Consider the following 21,725-nt stretch of genomic DNA (forward strand, 5'->3'; position numbering starts at 1 on the left):
TTAACATTTTCTTTAATTAATATATATTTTTCTCTGGAAATCAATTTCTAATTCTGAAGAGAATTCACCATAAATAATTGTTGTTACAGGAGATGGCAGTGCTTCTTTAAAATGAACCTCTAAACGTACACTTCCTTGCCGTTGTGGACTAGTATGAAATGCAGCACTTGCGCTTGAATCAGGAGTTAAATCAAACACCAGTAGAGTATAACCATTAGGATATTCAGCGAGTGAAATATTATTACCTTGATTAGAATAATAAATACCTGAACCTGTAAATAACGTAGAATATGCTTGTACATATAGCTTATTATCAAAATCTGGCTGTAAAGGCTTGAAGGGCATTGGATTTCCATCAACATACAATGTAAAAAATGACATACTAAAATGTTGAAAATTGAATGGATTTGTTTGATAAGTACCATTGAAAGCAGCATTAGTAACAAAACCAATAATAATACGTTTAGGCACTATGCCTGAAAACAGATCTGGAAGTGTACTATCCATAATTCCTTGTGGCAGAGTTTCTGTCTTCACCTGCACTTTTGTTATAGGATATTTTATTCTAAATTTAGGATTTTGTAATACTTTATTTTGTGCTATTTTAACTGCTGGTGATACATCAACCTTTTTCACAAGCAATGTTGCATCTGTAATTACAACTTTTCCATCAGCATCTGCGTCACCCATTAGACAAAATGTAGGTTTAGCTGGAATTAGTTTAATACGCAATTGTACACCATTCAGTAAAAATTTCTCCTGATTGAAAATATCAGCATGAATATAAACCAATAATTCAAATGACTGACTTAAAGCAATGGGAAGGAAACGTTGTTTAAATCCTACATTAGCATCGGCCACACTGTCCATATGCCCTGCAGTATCTTTAAACCACATTGATGTTTGAAGATGCGTTGTTTTAGCTTCAGCATTATAATTTAGTAGTTTTTCAATATACGATCGATATGGATATGTATGTGAAGAGTAGGAAATAATTTGATTATTTAAATATAATTGCACTTCACTGAACATTGCATTGAGAAAATAATTTACAGGACCGATTTTCTTATCGGCAGAAGTTAAATTAGAACCATCTGATTTAGTAACTTTACATTTAACATATAACATTGTGTGCGGTAAGTCAATATAGTCATCCCCATGACCGGGGACAGCAAATTCTATTGGTGCATTATCAGCTATTGAAGCCACAGGCTAATATGGAACTATTTTATTACCTATAATACTGGTTTGAGTGGGTAAACCACCAAATAAATCTAATTCTGATTTCATACACTCACACTGCATTTTTCTCTTTTCTTACTATTAATATTCACACATGGTAAAATTTACAATACCATATTACGTCTACGAAAATGTAATTTTACACATACACTGCCATATTGGAAAGGAAGTGGATTACCTGTACTATCTCTTAAATCAATAATAATTTGATCAAATTGTTTACGTTGCACAGTGACATAATGAGGATTATCAAAAATATGTACATTATTAATACCATGCTCTGTAATATTTGTATTTATAATACGTAACAATGGAGCTACGGTGTCACCCACCATTTGTGGTTCTACAATATCACTGTAAATATACATAAGTGTAGGTAGCGCTTTTTGTAAATCAGGTGGATAACGAGCATGATGAACAACTGCAATATCTTCTTGTTGAATATGATCAAAACCTAGTATTCTGGCTAGTTCAGGAGATAGGCGTACTTGTATATGCTTCTCTTGATCTTTTATTACTCTATTAACCTCAATTCGTTTCACTGATGCTTTGACTTTTAATTGTAAATTTAATATATCACTTTTATGATTAATTTGAGATAGAATATCATCAACATGATAATAGTGGCCTTGTAAGATTTGAGTTATGTTCCAGTTTTTTGTATTCATGAGACGATAATAAATATTATTTGTATATTTGGAAACATTCTGAAATGAACTTGTATAATGTACTTCAACAACAGCTGTTTCCCACACTCCCTTCTCCAGTACAATAGGTTGATATAATTTAGTAGTATAACAAGCAAGAGTATTTTGAGGAAAATATTCCATAGAACTATTGCTACGAAGTGTGAGATAAAAACTATCACTTTGCTCCATAATTAATCAATCAATCAAAGATATCTTTGGATCTTTTTATCCGTTTCACACCACTACCAGCACCACTAAAAGGAACTTTCTTTCTTTTTCTTCTTCCAGATCCTTCCAACACCTGATTTAATTTATTTTGAGCTTTATTTTTTAAATTTGTTTTAGCTTCTTGCCATCGATCATGCAAAGACTCTTCAATAGGTCTATTATTATCTAGTACATCTCCTGCTACATTAATTCCTGTACGTATCAATTCTTTACCAACAGTTTTTGCACCTTGTTTTAATAAAGGAAATACAGTACGAAATAAACCTCCTAGAAAACTACCAATGCCATAACCTTCTTGATATGCTGTACCTCTATACACGTTATAATTACCTCCTGCTTGATGTATGTAATAATTAAGGTAGGGCTCATTCATCTTCCTTTCTTTCTATATACTTAAAAATATCAATAGATTACAATAGAATATTATTATTATTGCTTATAAGTACACCATTTGCGTTTACGGGGTGGAGGACCATCTTCTTCGTCCTCTTCGTCTTCTGTTAGTTTTCTAATATAATCTATTCGTTGAGGATTACCAATGTACTCTAAGGGTATATTGGCTTTTGCTAATAATGTAGCAAAAGGTTTCCAGCCGGCAACTGAAATATTTTTCTAACGACGTCTAACAAAATCGGATATCAAATCCACTATATTTGCACCTGGAATTAATTTATTATTAATATTCACATTTCCATTATCGTCCCATTGAATATTTGGATTTTGTATCAATTTACGTAATAAAGGTCTTGCTTTACGTTTACAAATTTCAGGGAGAGTAGATATTATTTCATCCTCCTCCTCCTCCTCCTCATCCTCGTCTTCTTCTTCCTCCTCCTCCTCCGTAGTAGTAGTAGTTGCTGTTGTTGTAACTGCTGCCGGTTTTTGAATTATATTTAAATATTTTTGTAAGACTTCTCTATATTTTGTCCATTTTTCTTCTGCATTTAAACTTTTATTATTTAAAATTTCTTTCAATTCATCATCAAGATTAGATATCGTTTGATATTGATGTAATTTTTCTGGTGAGATTAAAATAAGTTTTTGTGCGTTTTGCATAATTATTTAATTAAACTAGATAGTATACCTCCAATAATAGGTGCAAGCAAAGCAGTAAGAAAACCACCTTTTTGTATAATTATTCGTTTTTTCTTTTGTTTTTATGACGGACCTTTTTTCACCAAATATCTCCGTTCCTTTTTATATTTTTTTAGCTTATTTATCTCTGTTTTATTTAATGGAACATTTCCCTGTAATACGTTATAGGAACATTTACAAATAGAGCGAATTAAATCAGGATCTGCATTTTGTAAAATTGCCTTACCTGCTTTCGGTTTTGACTTTGCTAAAAGTTTTAACAAATGTGCATTTTCCTTACTAATCATTTTTTTACGGCTATTAAAGCACAAATAGTTAGAATATAAACCATATTACAATTATTATTTTTTTACAGGTACATAAACATAATTAAAAGAATCTGTTGGAAAGATATTTGTTCGAAGTCGCTGCTCATCAGGAGTATTATGTTTTAAATCAAAGAGTAAATAACCATGTGCAATTCGAGTTGCATCTTGATATGCTTCTTGAATAAATTTTGTATTACCTGGATACAATTGTCGTGCGAGATAATTAATTTGAGCTTGGTCTCTAGGATTTTTAAAACAAACAATATAATGACAATTTAACGAAATATCCCGCATTCTTTTTGTTGATGAAAAATATTCTGTGTTATAAATATTACACTTATATTTCTATGATGGCTACCCTTAGTAAAAATATCTACAATCCGATGATCACACTCACGCATTAAATCATCAATAATGACAAGATTTGGACCTTCGTGTGCTTGAAATTCATTATTTTGAGGTAAACCTTCTTTAAACGTACAGTTTGAAAGAGTATCATACAACGGTTGCCATTCACCATAACACCATACAATATTTTTAAATAACTTACTATAATGGTCAAGAAATGTTTTAACAAAATACGATTTTCCACATCCTGTAGGACCTGCTACTATATATGTAAAAAGAATTTTCCATTCTATCTCTATTACAGATATATTGCTAGAATTTAAAATACTTGTGACGACATGCTTCACCTATAAATTCTTGACTTCTCTTTTTTTACAATATAGTATGTTTTAAATCAATCCAAGAATTTTCACTTTTTGGCAGACCTAACCATTTCACATAGGTCTTATTATTTTTCTTTTGCAAAACTTTTTCAATTAAGTATGTTTTTGGAAATTTCGTTAATTGTAATTCGTGTCCGTAAAATCTTCCTTCAATAGGTTTATTATTTGAGTCTACTAAGTGATATGTGGATTAGTGAAGAAAATTTAGCAATTCGAAAAATTTCTGTACTCCAATTGCGTGTAAAACCTCTATCAAAACCAGGACGCTTAAGTTTACTAATTCTTACATATTCACCTATCTTAAATTTACTTTTTCTTTTTATCACAGAAAACTTTTTGCAATAGATGCTTGTTAATAGATGTTTTTCATTTTCTTTTTTAATAGCGTCGATAGGTTTCATTTTAATAGTGGAATGAATAGTATTATTATATTTATGTAGTAATTCCGGCAGAATGCCAATCCATTTATAATTTCCCTGCAGTGTAAATTTTCTCCACATTAAATTACGTAATGATCTATTAAATCTTTCAATAATACTTGCTTTCACATCACTGTACGTGGAATACTTTTTAATGTTATTTTGGTTCATCGCCTTCTGAAACTCTGAATTATAAAATTCTCGACCCCTGTCAGTTTGTAAAAATTTAGGGCTTTTGTTTGCTTTTCTCAGTACTGTTATAAATGCTTGTGTAATTTCTTTCCCAGTTTTATTTTTCACAGGAATAGCCCAAGCATATTTAGAGAATGTATCTATCACAGTTAATAAATATTTGAAATTTCGATTAATTTTTCCTAGACCTTTCAATTTTCCACTAATCATTTCAGCTAAATCAGCTTGCCATAAATCATGAATCCCTTTCGTTATAACGGGTATTCGAGGATAGTTTTTTCTTGCACTTTTATGTAATTCTGCAACTATTTGTTCTCGAACTGATTGTGACATATTTTTTTAATACTAATATATCCACACAAAAAATATATCGTATTTACAATATACAAATCGTACATGTTAAATCTTTATTATGATACCCCCAAGGAACAGTGTGTATATTACAATTTAAAATTTTTCTTTTGTCATCATACGGATCTAACGCTAATTTTGTCACCTGATTTGTTGTTAAATTACGGTATTTGCTTTTAATTTCAAATTGTGTTTTATGGATCGTTTCGTTTTCAAATAGACATAATTTATAATCGTTAAACGTAATTTGTTCTTTAACTACATTTTTCTTCATCCCTTTACATTTTTCAATTCTTTATTTTCATCAGTTTTTATTGCATAATTTTTTGCTCATAACCCAACATATTCAATCATAGGAACTCCACCTAATTTGTCTTTCATTTTACCCAAAATGTGTTTATTTTTGTGCTATATAAAGAATTATTTTCAGGATAATTTGAGGTATCAAAATAGTCATTCATATTTTTTATATCGTTATAAATATTGTTAGTTTTAATATAGTAAATGAGAGTCAGTATCCATATATGCAATTCTAATTTTATCTCCATATCGCGGTTTCATTATATTATAATGAAAGTTATATATAGCTAATTTTGATAATTCTAAAACTGTCGCTCCTACGTAAGTTGGTTTATTAAGGGTTACAGATTTTTTTTACCATATGAAACAATGCCAAATTATCATCCAATTTTACCCAATTTTGAAACTGATTTTGCGCTACTAATTTTTTACACTTTTTTCATTGTTAATTAATTTTATATCAATTCGTTTTCGTACATTCTCCATTGTCTTTCCGTATACAGAATTATTTAATAACTTATAGAAATCTTTTTCAAATTCAATTGTAGCATTTGCACGGCGTTGAGTATTTTCTTGAATATAAGATGGAAGCCATTTAGATTGACGAAACAATAATATTTTATGTACTTTTACCAATATTAAACCTTGTTTTAGATAAAATTGTAATACTCTATAATGCAAGATATAATTCGATTTCGATTTAAGTGTCAATAGTAATTTTGAGTATTTACCATTCGGTGGAACTTCATTAGTGGGAGCACACGGAAAATCAGAATGGTATTCGTGTAAATAATTTGGATACTCTAAGTCCACTTCTAGAAAAAAAACCCATTCACTATCCGTGGGCCAATTGATAATTTTATGTTTGTCTTGCCAATTGTTAATTTTATCCTCCCACCGAGAACCACCATATGGTAAATAGTCAATCATTGATAGTCCGTACAGATTGTTCATGTCAATATACAGTAAATAAGATTTTTCTTTTTCCGCATCAAAATCATGTACGTAAGGATTATTAGCTTTGGCATACCTTAACACAGCTTGAGTAATACCTCCGCGAATCGATTTTTCTAGAAACATATACATATTGATATCTGATAAAAGTTCAAGTTCAATTTTTGTTCTATATAACATGGCTTGCCATGCCAACCCAGGTGCAGTAAAACAATTAATCGGATCAATACAAAAAGCATTTAAACATGTCTTTCTAAAATTCTCCAACATATCTGCTGTGAGAAGTACATCACATTTTAAATATAGGTCGTGGTAGTCCCCTAAATTTTCACATTTAAACACACGCCAAATCAGTTTTGCATATTGATAATCAGTCTCGGAAATTTGTGTTCCATTCAATTTGCTACTAAACGCCTCTCTTCCAGGAAATCCAGTTTCTTTAAATGTATCTAAATTTGTTATGTATTCATAAAAATAAATTCCCTTACGGAGAATTAAAGGAAACTTTTCATCAGAAAAATATTGCTTTGTATAGACAAATTGCTCAGGTTTTAATTTTGACACCAAATTTTCGAGACTATACGGCTGGAATTTAAATAAGTCTACAAAACGTAACTCGATAGGTCTACCATTAAAATTAAAGTGCTTAGAGAATGTTATGTATTTCTCAGTGCTTTCAGCAATTTCCAAAATATTTCCAGGGGTGCAACCTAATTCTTTCACAAATAAATGTGCATCATACCCAGACAAATTATGGAAGAAGACAGGGATAAAATTACTTTGACGTTTAATTTGTAAATTGCAATTGTTGCACACCGTGGCAATAAATTGACCAGTTAAATGGTTATGATGTTTAACTTTTCTATTGTTACTCGTATATTTACTATCGCAAACCGAGCATTCAGTGGATAGGTTAAACTCCTGTAACTGAGAACTATTTAATGGTATTAATGGTTTTTGTTGATCTAATATGTTTATGATTTTTCTTAATTCATTCTCCATAGCAGACATAAACTTCATCGATACATTTTCTCCCCGATAAATAACTAAATCTGATTTCATATAGTTGTTACTCCAACATACAATATAACCAAAACTGCATGGTATATGTTGGTGAATTTGTATTGTATGAGATCCACTTTGTTTATTTATAAGTTTTAATAAACTTTCCATATCTGCAATTATTATCACATCATTCTGTAATAACAATTTCAAATTTCGAAATTTTAAAACTCTCCTTGTTTCGGCATGTTAATTTTGGTTGGAGTGTGTTCTTTACATAGTTTGTCATGTTCATCTAATTTTGATTTGTTATAAAAAGATATTAAACATCGTCTACAAATAAATGTTTGATGACTACCTAACTGATGTCTAACTAAACCATTTAAATTTGTAATTAAACAATAATGAGAGTTTAAATATAATAAATCAATATGTTTACCTACAGCTGTGTTTTCGCTTATACGTAACGGAAAAATTGTTTTATTATCATAATTAATGCCACATATATTAACGGAAATTTGTTCCTTAGGAAATACAGAATTATACATATGTTCAAATTTGCTTATGTGTTCTATTTCGACGGGAAATTTTATATTGTTTTTTTCAAATAATGGTAATAAAGTATTAATATATTGTTTCTAATTATTTACACGATGTGGATTATCTTTTGCGGGATGCAACGCAGCTAGAATACTATACATAAAACATCTATTATCGTTATTTTCAATATTTAAAACACATTTTGTGGATAAAATCCATTGACGCAATTTTACATAAGTTTTCTCTTTATGACTCTTCAATAACGCATTGATATTTTTTATTAAACAATAATGAGTGTTGCAATTTTCTTCACAATACAGTAAATCTATACGTTTATCTACACATGTGTTTTCGCTTATACGTAACGGGAAAATAGTTTCATGATCATAATCAATGCCATATATATTAACGGAAATTTGTTCCTTAGGAAATACAGAATTATACATAGGTTCAAATTTGCTTATGTGTTCTACTTCGACAGGGAATTTTATATTGGTTTTCTCAAATAACGGTAGTAAAGTATTAATATATTGTATGTAATTATTTACACGATTTGGTTGTTCTTTTACTGGATGCAACGCAGCTAGAATACTATACATAAAACATCTATTATCGTTATTTTGAATATTTATAACACAATTCTTTTTGGATAAAATCCATTGACGCAATTTTACATAAGTTTTCTCTTTATGACTCTTCAATAACGCATTGATATTTTTTATTAAACAATAATGAGTGTTGCAATTTTCTTCACAATACAGTAAATCTATACGTTTATCTACACATGTGTTTTCGCTTATACGTAACGGGAAAATAGTTTCATGATCATAATCAATGCCATATATATTAACGGAAATTTGTTCCTTAGGAAATACAGAATTATACATATGTTCAAATTTGCTTATGTGTTCTACTTCGACAGGGAATTTTATATTGGTTTTTTCAAATACCAAATACAGAATTATACATATGTTCAAATTTGCAATATAACATGGAATATTCAAAGATTTTACGACTGGTTTGAACAATTCTATTGTTTATGTATTACAAACATATGATGAATTAATATTTTACTTGTAGTTAAAAATGTCTACTTTTTGGGTAAAGCAAAAAACAAAAAAATCACTCGAGCAGGAATCGAACCCAGCACCCTTTGCACGTGAGTCGTGGATCATCCTAACTCTGCCACACCCTCATTTGAGAACTTTATACATCGTGTCATACATGCGTTGAGTTAGAATCTTCAGGACGCCTTTTCCCCACTATTTCTGACTAGTGCGCTCCTCCAGTTTGTAGTATTAACATTTTAGATGTGCACTACTGCCTCGCCAGGGATGGCCCCGAATTTCATTTACCAAACTCTGCTTTCCCCATGTTAGTTAACTCTGGCCGGGCTTTTCTCATGTTACTTTCATACAATACATGTTGTAAGCGAGGAAAGGAAATATTAAAAATATACTCCAAACAATACTTTCTGATGAATGTATCATCATAGGAAGATGAAACTCGGCATTTAAACTCCTCCTTACAAATCTGTGACCACGTGATCCATCGTTTTTGGAAATTCCAACTCTAGCAAAGAAAGTAAGGCAACTGATACAATATCTTAATTTCCCATTTTGTGTTCATAAACTGGCCAAAGTGAGTAAGCATTTTAGCTGTTTAAATTAAATCTAGAAGATAGTTAGCAGTTGGATTCACTTGGATCTTTTTCATTTCACTTCGATTGATATGGTATTCTATTGAGGAACAGGTGTGAATATTTCGCAAATAATATTACCATAAACATATTCTTTTCGTTCGATGAATGGCTATTTCACTAGTTCGTAACTGACCTTTAAAGATTGCTCCAGCCTATATTTTTAAACGAATTGTGAATTATATTTTTGATTTTTAGGATATACTAGCATCAATTATCCGCTTCGCTGGGGTAAATTAAGAAAACATAGTTCCATTAGTCAGTCACTTTTTACTATTACTAAAGCGCTCTTTTATATTGGTCATTTCCGATGACTTTTATATATCCCCCTTCTCTCCCCGTGTTGCGGGGCACGGGATCGGAAGTGTCACTGTTCATCTCAACAACCTGGAAATCTATAGATTCGCCATTAATATCGGTCATTTTCTATCGTATTTATATATCTCACCCTCTCCCTCTCTCAAACTGTGGGGCTGAATTTGGATTTAAAGAGCATTGGAAGTGTCACTGTTAATCTCAGCTAGCCCAAAAGCTATAGATGGCTAATATTGGTCATTTTCAATCATTTTTAAATGTCCCTCCTCCCTAAAGTTACACCGTCAAAGTGATATGACCAAAAACATCTCAGGTTCGAACTTCATCTAGGTTGGAAACTTGATCGACATCGGTCCGGTGGTTCAAGTGTTATTAAGTTTTATTTATTTTAGGTATCCCCTCCCCTCCCTTTGAAATTTGATCGACATTGATCGTTTGGTTTAACCCTTATCCGGCAACCGGGGCCTCCCAGGCCCAGTAGCTTCATTTTTCTAAAATTTCTCAATAACCATACATATTTCGAAGACATAAAATACTGAATTCTTCTATCTTTCGTCGAAGTTAAAATCATGAACATATCGAGTTGGTAAAGCTAATGTTTTTTTTTTTTAATTTGAAAATCTTTTCCTGACGTAACCTTGCAACCGGGGCGTAGGAGGCCCCGTTTAACTTTAGTGAAATTCCTGTCAAATATTAGATCAAATTGTCACATAATTATATATTGAAAACGTGACTATTGTAACCTTTAGTCGGAACAGTATGCGGCAACAGACATTGAATTTTGAGTGTTCTGCACTTAAAATATATACTGGGCCTGACAGGCCCCGGTTGCCCGTTTACGTTACAAAAATGTCTGGACCGGATTTGCTATTCTGCTTGGCTTACAAAAGCGTGACACGAAGTTTCGCTACTTGACAAAAATATATACTGGTACATTCTAGACTAGTCTAAACAGTAAGTGATAATAGGCATTGATTTTGAGTGTTCTGCACTTAAAATATATACTGAGCCTCACAGGCCCCTGTTGCCCGTTTACGTTACAAAAATGTCTTGCCCGGATAAGGGTTAAGAGTTAAGTTTTACTTACTTTTTAACTCCTTTCTCCCCCTCCTTTAATTTTTATTGTCAAAGTAAATAGATACCGATAAATACCATCCCAGGCCCAAACCGCATCTATGTTGAAACTTTGGGTGTTTCAAGAGTGGTGAAGTCACAAAGACAGCCAGTTTCATTTTTATTTTTTTACATATCTTCCCCCTCCCCCACCTTGCACCGTCAAAGTTAAATTATAAAAATTATCCAAGGCCCGAACGTCATCTATCTTGAAAATTTGATCGACATCAATTGGGTGGTTCAAGAGTTAAGTTGTATTCATTTTCATTCATCTCTCCCCTCCCCTCCCCCTAATTCTTTGTTCTACCATCAAATTGATATGATAAAACTACCCCAGGTCTGAACCTCATCTATGTTGAAAATTTCATTAAGATTGGTAGGGTGTTTAAGCGTGATGAAGTCACAAAAACAGTCACTTTTATTTTCATTTTTTAACATATATCTATCCCTACCCCTTCCTTACGTTGCATCCTAAAAGTGAAATGGCAATAACATCCCAGGCCCGAACCTAATCTATGTTGAAAGTTTGATCCAGATCGCTCGGGTAGTTCAAGAGTTACTAAGTTTTATTCATTTCCATATATTTCCCCTCCTTCCCTAAAATCTACCGTCAAAGCAAAATGATTAAAAAGCTTCCCAGTTCCAAACCTCCTCTATGTTGGAAATTTGATTGAAATCGGTCAGGTGGTACCAGAGTTATTAAGTCACAAACCTAGTCACTTTTATTTTTATTTATATTGGTGTTTATAAATCTCCCCCTCCTCCCTCTCCTCTACGTTCTTCCGTCAAAGTGAAATGATAAAATCCATCCCAGTCCAGAACGTCATCTATGTTGAAAATTTGATCGAGATCGGTCTGGTGGTTCAAGAGTTATTAAGTTTTATTTATTTTTTCTATCTCCCCCTCCTCCGTCACCCCTAAGTTGTGCCATCAAAATGAATTGCTAACAACACCCCCAGTCCAGAACCGCATCTACGTAAAAAATTTGATTGAGATTGGTTCGATGGTTCAAGAGATTAAGTCACACAGTTAGTTTCAATTTTATAATATAGATTTACTGATCTTTTGAACCCGTATTAGGAACCTAGAAGTACAATTTTAGGGAGCTAAAAATCAAGTTTAATTATGTGTCAGAATAGTTCAGCGATTGACCAACTTCTCTACACAGATTTGTGACTTTAATCTATTTCGGGTTACGTGGAAATTCCTCCGTGCATGGCTTGTAGATTAATATAGACCTTTCACAGTTCACAAACCAATCATCTTCCCTCAAACTGATAGTTATAAGACTGATCAGTTGGTTCACTGGGAGTGTAACATCCCTTTCAGCACCGAGACTATATGAGACATGGTTCTACAACTTAACTTGGGATCCTAAACTAAATGAACTCCCATCAGGATCAATCTTTTGATCGGGTTAATTCCATAAATGTTGCATTCTTTTCATTCTCACGTGAGTATTCCAAAATAGAAAATGACCTTCCATAGTCTTTCCACTCGGTATGAACACTAGTTTATTAACCATATTCTCTTTAAATAGTGAACATGATTTCTTTTTTCAACATACTGAAACATATAATAATAAACAAATATACTAATATTGTTTCTTTTTCTTCTCTTTATGTTTCCATACAGAGAAGTATTTCATTAAATACATTATTATTATTATTATTATTATTATTATTATTATTATTATTATTATTATTATTATTATTATTATTATTATTATTATTTTCAAAAAGATGTGTTCGGTTCACAGTTAACACATAGATAAGAGAGGCACTTTAACCCTTTGGGGATCCTGGCTTTTTGGGCTATTTTTTAGACTTTCAGTCAAGCAGCTACTGTATCGTCACTATTTATCCTAGGATCATGGTTCATACCTCATTCTCTTCAGAATAGAGCTGGCTTTCAAATGATACCACGTGCTCATACCATATACCAGAAGCGGGAAAAAATGTCAAAGTGAAAATTTCGGAGGGAAAAATTTTTTCTCGAACTTTGCCCCCCCGGACCCCCCCTGTGTGATTGTAGCCATCTAAAAAAATCTGAGAAATAGTACTTAGTATACTGAATGTGTGGGCCAAATTTCAAGTTTCTATCTTGAATAGTAAGGGCGGGAGAATTTTTATCAAAAATTCCCACAGTGCCCCAAAGTACCATAAAACACTATGATCTCAGGGAAAAAATTCCTGAGACATCCCTAATTACCGTAGGACTATAATCCGCCAATCATTCTCTTCAGAATAGAACTGTCTTTCAGGCGGTACCATTCATATGTCTCCATCATGTATCTAAAGCGGGAATTTCCTGACAAAAGGGATTTTTGGGAGCCAAATTTCCCTTTTTTCAACTTTTGCACCCCTGGACCCACCCTGTTTTTACGCAGAAATCGGAAAAAACTTCTGGTAAATACTACTCGGTGGACTGAATGTTTGTGCAAAATTTCAATCTTCTACGTGAAAAAATAGGCCTGCCAGAGAAAATTTCCCTACTTTGCCCCACTTTTACCCTATACAGAAGTATATTTGGATAAAAATTCACTGAGACGGCCCTAAGTACCCCAGAATAATAATTCGACCGTTGTTCTCTTCAGAATGGAACGGCCTTTCAGACGGTATGACTCACGTGGTCCTATCATGTTTTTTGGCGGGAAAATGACGAAAAACGGGATTTTTGGGGTAAAAATCCCTATTTTTACCCCTTTGCCCCTCTGGTTCCCCCCCTGTTTTAGCACTGACATCGGAACAAAAAATCTGGTAAATAGTACTCGGTGGACTGAATGTTTCTGCAAACTTTCAATCTTCTACGTTCAAAAATAAGCCCGCCAAAAAATATATATACCGACAATGCCCCATATTTCCCTATATAGAAGTAAATTTTTCAAAAAATCCCTGAGACGTCCCTAATTACTCTAGAATAATAATTCGACCGTCATTCTCTTCAGAATAGAACGGCCTTTCAGACGGTATGACTCACGTGGTCCTAACTTGTATGTGAGGCGGGAAAATGACGAGAAACGGGATTTTGGGGGTAAAAAAATCCCTATTTTTACCCCTTTTCCCCTCTGGTTCCCCCTCTGTTTTGGCACTGACATCGGAACAAAAAATCTGGTAAATACTACTCGGTGGACTGAATGTTTGTGCAAAATTTCAATCTTCTACGTAGAAAAATAAGCCCGCCAAAACATTGAACATAGGCTTAGAAAATGAGAAAATAAATTTTTGACTTATGACGTCATCACCTCCTATGTCTGGACGCAGGGCGGTCTGAAACCATACGTAATGTCTTCTGCAAGGCCTCTGGACTTGGAAAACAAAAAAGCGGGACGAAAAAGCTCAAATAGAAGAGAAATAACGCAATGTACTATGAAAAGTGCATATGGTACAAATTGTACCATAGGATCCCCAAAGGGTTAAAGCGCCTCACAAGTAAACCTTACGTTTGGGTGAATCGAGTTGCTGACTGAGACACATATGAGAAAGTAGTACTAGATGTGGTCAGTATTTCAGTGAAGTTTTAGGTGCGAAGCTCCAGGGGTTTAGGAGATACAGCTACCAGAACATCACATGGAAGTACAGAATAGTCTTCATACAGTTGGAGGTAAAAACTCTGTAAGACCTCTTGTAACGACAAAAGATGAATAACAAATATATGGGTACATATTAGGACTAGGGAGAAGTCATATAGTAAGGGTATACCTGACGGCGGCCATCTTGAAATCCGCCATTTTGAATTAAGGTTAAGTTTTTGAAATAGGAATAGGGTCATGTGATACATGATTTAAGGCGCAAATTTAATCAGAAGAACAATGGTGACGTTAATTTTGATTTACGCGCAATTGGTAAAAAGTTACAGGGAAATTAAATATTGTTGCTGCATATGTATTAGTCCTATACCCCACCTTGTAAATTTTGTGTTAATGATAATAATTAAATAAAAAGCAGATGGATAAATATTAGGTCTATGGTAAGAGTTGCCTTGATGGCGACCATGTTCAAATCCGTCATTTTGAATCAGACAAAAGTTTTAAACAAAACGCATAACAGTGACACCTTATTAATAACAATTTTTACCATAAATCCAACGGTATAACCATTTTTGTTTTATCATTAACCAGCACTTGTTATCGCATAAACAAGTTGCTAATTTAAGGAAAAATGACCAAAGTGGAATTGAGTCATAATTGAACTAGGGTCTTTCTTCCAGAAAAGTCCTCAATTAGTACAATCAATATGTAGTTCAGAAAAGAGTGCATGACTTGCACAAATGCTCTGCTCACTGTGAGCACACCTGACAAAGGCAATCCAGTTACACTTAACACATTTGTCGTTAACAATTCCGTCAAAGCAGTAGTCGTAAGAAGCGATCCATTTAATTTTGTGCTGGTTAATGATAAAGCAAAAATGGTTATACCGTTGGAGTTATGGTAAAATTTGTTATTAATAAGGTGTCACTGTTATGCGTTTTGTTTAAAACTTTTGTCTGATTCAAAATGGCGGATTTGAACATGGCCGCCATCAAGGCAACTCTTACCATAGACCTAATATTTATCCATCTGCTTTTTATTTAATTATTATCATTAACACAAAATTTACAAAGTGGGGTAAAGGACTAATACATATGCAGCAACAATATTTAATTTCCCTGTAACTTTTTACCAATTGCGCGTAAATCAAAATTAACGTCACCATTGTTCTTCTGATTAAATTTGCGCCTTAAATCATGTATCACATGACCCTATTCCTATTTCAAAAACTTAACCTTAATTCAAAATGGCGGATTTCAAGATGGCCGCCGTCAGGTATACCCTTACTATATGACTTCCCCCTAGTCCTAATATGTACCCATATATTTGTTATTCATCTTTTGTCGTTACAAGAGGTCTTACAGAGCTTTTACCTCCAACTGTATGAAGACTATTCTGTACTTTCATGTGATGTTCTGGTAGCTGTATCTCCTAAACCCCTGGAGCTTCGCACCTAAAACTTCACTGAAATACTGACCACATTTAGTACTACTTTTTCATATGTGTCTCAGTCAGCAACCCGATTCACCCAAACGTAAGGTTTACTTGTCAGGTTATTTGCTCTGCTCTTCTGCTTAGGGTGACTCACCAAACTTTCTACTTTTATTTCAATTACTTGTATATTTAGTTTTGGATGTAAGCTTGTTTTGATATTTTATTAATGGAAAGAAATCTACAACACCGTTACTTTTGATCTACCTAGGTATAATCATACTTTCATCCTTATATTATTACCTTAGACAAGAACCAAAAAATCTAACAGAATGAAACCATATACACGGTATTAATGAACTGTACCGACAAACTGTAAGAGGTGATTGCTCACATCAAAATAGGAGAAAAAGTTCATATGGACTATTGTTTTATATAGCAGTGGATTTTGTCCAGTTTTAAAAACATGTATTTTTTTCTTTCTCGTGTGTGTTGTAACCAAGAAAGCCAACAGTTCCCAAGAACTATGGTCCCCTTCACCCCCATCCACTGACTTTCGCCCTCATAGCAGGGGCATGGACAAAGGAAGAAGCAAGGGACATTTTCTTCTTTTGGGTTGGTTCTTTCTAAATTTAACGGAAAGAGAGAAGGGCAGTGGACAGTTAGCAAGTGGACATTGAAAACATAGGCTGGGAGCAAGCAGCTCAGCCGCGATTAAACATTGCATTTCATTTAGCATTCATCAAAATCATATTCTTGGCGCAACAGCGCAATACATAAACGTTATCTACGAACATCAAGTGTTACTGAAATATAGCAAGCCGTCACACAGTTATCATAATAATTCAACAACGCTTATAATGTAAATAGTTAAATTGTAGATTTGCTTAGTGTTAAATATATGTTATATCAAACCGAACGTTCCGTCGTGTATCTGTAGATTGAGCTTGGCCCTATGTACATAGTCCATTACAAACCAGGTCCTCCGATCATACAACAGTCCTTTGGTCCTCATCGGGCCAGATACGCGTTCGGGACTCGAAGTGTCGGTTCGTGCAGCAATTTGCGCAGCAATAACAGTGGTGAAAAGAACATAGTGCAGAACAGTTTGTATTAAATAAACAATGGTGGTGGTGATATTACAGTAATTACCATAAAGAACATTTAAAAAATCAACATTTCAACTGGACCATCGAGGCAGCAGCATCTCAGGAGGCGTGGCGTCTACATCAGCAGCAGTAACAGGTCGGTAAGTAACTTCTGGCTTATCCTTTCCTTGTTGTTTTCCCTATTCAGTGTTTATTAAAATGAATGAGACACAAGGTTTGGCGCGTCAGCGGGCAGCATACAAGGGACAAATGAGTCGTATGCAAGCATTTGTGAGTGCATTCAATGAAGGTGAAGCAAGTATTGAAGAAATTAAGACACGTCTCGAACATCTGAACTCAGTGTGGTCAAAGTAGCAGGAAATACAAGATGCAATAGATATCGCACAGGATGGTGAAACATCAGATGAAGCAAGAGGAGAAATTGAAGACCTGTATTTTTCTGTCAAGGCTAAAATGCAAGCGTTTGTAAGTTCGCACGAACAGAAGCACCAATCGTCAGTAAACAGCAGCGCATCTAGTTCATCGCAGGTTCATACGCTTGTTAAACTACCTACAATTCAGCTGCCAACATTTGATGGTGATTACAAGCAGTGCCCTTCGTATGAAGACACATTCAAATCGCTTATTCATAACAATCAGATGATTCCAACAATTCAGAAGTTGCAATATTTGAGAGCGTCTGTACAGAGCGAAGCGCTGCAATTAATTCGGAATCTTCCCATAACAGAAGCTAACTACTCGGTGGCCTGGCAGTTATAGGTGGAGAGGTATTCAAACAAGAATCTTATTGCCGCAGCATACGTTCTAGAGATCATACACATTCAACATATTCAACGGAGAGGTGCGGAAGAACTTCGAGCCTTCGACAACACGGCTTCAAGCAACTTGAACGCACTCCAAGCTCTTGAAACAGACGGACAATTAGCAGACGTATTTTTAGTGCAGCATTTTGTTTCTCGATTGGACAATAACTCCAGAAGGGCGTGGGAACTGGAAAACACAGAATCAAGATTTCCCACTCTTTCTGAACTATTCTCGTTTCTAGAGAAAAGGTGTCAAGTTTTAGAAATTATCAAACCCAAGCACAGTGAAAGCAACAAGCTAAAGTAACTCAAGTTCAAATGAAGTCGAACAAACCTAATTACATGAAAACGTGTGTGTCAACAGTGTCGCTTGAGTGTTATTTTTGTAAAAAAAATCGCATGTTTTATATTCATGTCCGTTGTTCATTCAAGCTAGTGAAAAACAGAAAGAGGAATGCGTTCGCAAGAACAAACTTTGTGTAAACTGTCTGCGTAAAAATCATGTAGCGGGTGAATGCAAAGCAAGCTCGTGCAAGAAGTGTGGAGAACTCATTGTTACATTTCGACACAAGAAGAGTCAGCTCATCCCGACCATCAGAACCGTGGCAGGAAGAGAATACCAACAATGAAGAACCATCGTCATCATCACAAGCACCATACTGCACGCTCAAGGGGTTGCATACTTCGCAGGTTCTTCTATCAACTGCAATGATTAAGGTTCAAGACAGTGCGGGACCTTGGGTCACCTGCAGATGCCTCTTGGATAGTGCCTCACAGAGTCATTTCGTATCAGAAAACTTGGTGCAGCGTCTCAGATTAAGAAAGCAAAGATGTCACGTCCCGATAGAAGGCGTAAACAGCGCCACATCAGAATTATGATTCAGTGTGGGTATTTCCTTGCATTCCATGGTAACGCCATTCGCAACTGATATCAGCTGTTCATTGTTGCCACGTATCACCAGCAACTTACCATCGCGTCCCGTTGATTGCAGAAACTGGAACATTCCTAAAAACATCGCACTGGCTGATCCTACCTTCAACGTACCTGGGAAGATTGATCTGTTATTGGGTGGAGGATTATTCTTTGAAATTCTGAAACCAGAACAGAAAACAGGCCAAGGAGCATTTCCTGTGTTACAGAATACAGAGTTTGGATGGTTAATAGCAGGTCAAATTCCACAACAGCACCCCACACATTCACCAGTGACGTCATGATTCACTAGGACGGAAGACGATCTTCACCATCAGGTTCGCCGTTTCTGGGAATTAGAGGAGTTTACTGCGAAACCAAAGTCATCAGGGAAAGTAGTTTGCGAAAAGCATTATAAGGAAAATACTACGCGGGATGAAACAGGCTAATTCACCGTGCGCCTACCTCTTCATGAAGATTGGAATCTGCCCGGAGACTCATTACAGCAAGCAACGACGAGATTCCATCAAGTAGAGCGTAAGCTGCAACGTCAATTGGATTTACTTGAATCGTACGTAAGTTTCATGGACGAATACGAACAGCTTGGACACATGGAGAAGATAAATGAACAACAACAAGAAGAGAGAGGAACAACGTACAATCTCCCTCATCATGCTGTTCTGAAGCCCACAAGCAGCACAACAAAATTGCGCGTGGTTTTTGATGCTTCGGCCAAATCTAGCAGTGGGACATCATTAAATGACATTCTTATGATTGGTCCAACAATACAAGATGATCTGTTCTCCATTATATTGAGGTTTCGAACACATCCAGTGGTTTTTACAGCGGACATTGAGAAAATGTATAGAACAATCAGAGTGCTCCCTGACGATAAGCCACTGCAGCGTATTATCTGGCAAAATTCAAAGGATGAACCAATTAAGATTTTCGAACTAAAGACCATCACCTATGGCACAGCTTCAGCGTCATTTTTAGCCATCAGATGTCTCCAGCAGTTAACAGAAGATGAAGCCACATCATTTCCCAAGGCCGCAGCAATATTACGTCAAGACTTCTTCATGGACGACCTTGCAAGTGGGGCAAATTCAGTAGAAGAAGCATTAATTCTGCAAAGAGAACTGATTGCATTACTGCAGAAAGGGAACTTCAAATTACGCAAATGGTGTCCTAACAGCGCAGCGTTGTTAGAAGCAATTCCACCGACTTACAGAGAGATAAACTTCCCAGTTCAACTTCAAGACGGCGAGGGAATAAACACCTTGGAATTATCTTGGGATCCCGAGAAGGACAAATTCTTTATTAAGAACAAATTAGCTTCTCCCACCAGTGTAAAGGTGACAAAATGACAATTTGCATCTATAATAGCAACGATTTTCGATCCGCTTGGGTTGATAAGCCCAGTATTATCAATTATAAGTGTTTCTTGCAGCAACTGTGGCTACAGCCAATACAATGGGACGACGAATTGTCTACAGAATTAACTGCAAGATGGCAGCAGCTGCATCGATTACTACCAACAATCAACATAATACAAGTAAACCGTTTCGTCTTGATTGAAGGCAGCATTCAGCGAATTGAAATACACGGGTTTGCGGATGCAAGTGAGACCGCTTATGGAGCATGTGTATATGTTCGTTCAACCAACCATAAGGGCTTAACAAACACTCAATTGTTGTGCTCGAAGTCACGAGTGGCACCTCTCAAGAAGGTCACGTTGGCCAGACTGGAATTGTGCGGCGCATTAATGCTGGCTCAGTTAGTGCATAAGGTAGTACCTATATTGTCTATCAAGGTAGACAACGTTTATTTATGGACCGAGTCACAAATCGTGCTCGCTTGGCTTGCGTCTCCGGCTACAAGGTGGAAAACATTTGTTGCTAGCAGGGTTGCACAAATACAAGAAATAACACATATTAGTGACTGGCAACACTGCCGCTCGGGGGACAACCGTGCAAATTTGATATCACGAGGTGTCAAACCCAACGAAATACAATGTAAGTCGTTGTGGTGGCATGGGCCACCATGGTTATCTCAATGTAAGAGGTTGTGGCCGTCATCAATCAAACCAACGCCGGAAGATGTACCAGAAGCCAGAAATATAACAGTCGTGAGCGTGACCAGCCAAGAAAATCACACAAGCATAATAAACAAGTTTTCGAAGTTATCAAAATTAGTACGTGTAATGGCTTATTGCCGAAGATTTATTCAAAATGCTAAAAGGGGGAACGAAAATACTACAGGCAATCTGACGTCACTGGAATTGAACGCAGCTTTACATACGTGCGTCCGCATGACACAAGAAGAGGAGTACAAGCAGGAAATTAAAGAGATGTGCATGGTGGGCAAGTTTCGACCAAGAGCCCCTTGGGAAATTTATGTCCGTTTCTAGACGAGAATCAACTTCTTCGAGTAGGTGGCAGGTTGGAACACAGCAACCTTACATATGATGGCAAGCACCCTCTCATCCTACCACCGAAAGCTCAATTGACAAAGCTTATTATTGAATCGGAACACATCAAGCTTCTCCATGCCAGCCCACAGTTGTTAACAGCTTCGTTGAGACAACAATATTGGATAATCAGATGCAAACAAGCAGTTAAGAAATTTACACATCACTGCTTGACGTGCTTCCGTATGAAGGCCAAGTCTGTCACTCAACAGATGGGACAATTGCCCGCACCCAGGGTACGACCAACAACACCCTTTTTGAACTCAGCAGTGGACTACGCAGGGCCTATTCTCAT

At 35.3% G+C, this 21,725-nt stretch overlaps 2 protein-coding genes across 2 annotated transcripts; both read left to right on the forward strand.

Moving 5' to 3' along the window:
• The first annotated feature begins 19,544 nt into the window (after positions 1-19,544).
• Positions 19,545-20,327, forward strand: LOC145679364 (uncharacterized). The gene has a single exon (XM_081749948.1). It carries the CDS (start codon positions 19,545-19,547, stop codon positions 20,325-20,327), a length of 783 nt encoding a protein of 260 aa, XP_081606074.1.
• LOC145679365 (uncharacterized) lies at positions 20,324-21,370 on the forward strand. The gene has a single exon (XM_081749949.1). It carries the CDS (start codon positions 20,324-20,326, stop codon positions 21,368-21,370), a length of 1,047 nt encoding a protein of 348 aa, XP_081606075.1.
• The last annotated feature ends 355 nt before the right edge of the window (positions 21,371-21,725 follow it).

This window comes from Thermobia domestica, chromosome 2 (genome assembly GCF_964235325.1).
Source record: "Thermobia domestica chromosome 2, izTheDome1.hap1.1, whole genome shotgun sequence".
Lineage (NCBI taxonomy): Eukaryota > Metazoa > Arthropoda > Insecta > Zygentoma > Lepismatidae > Thermobia > Thermobia domestica.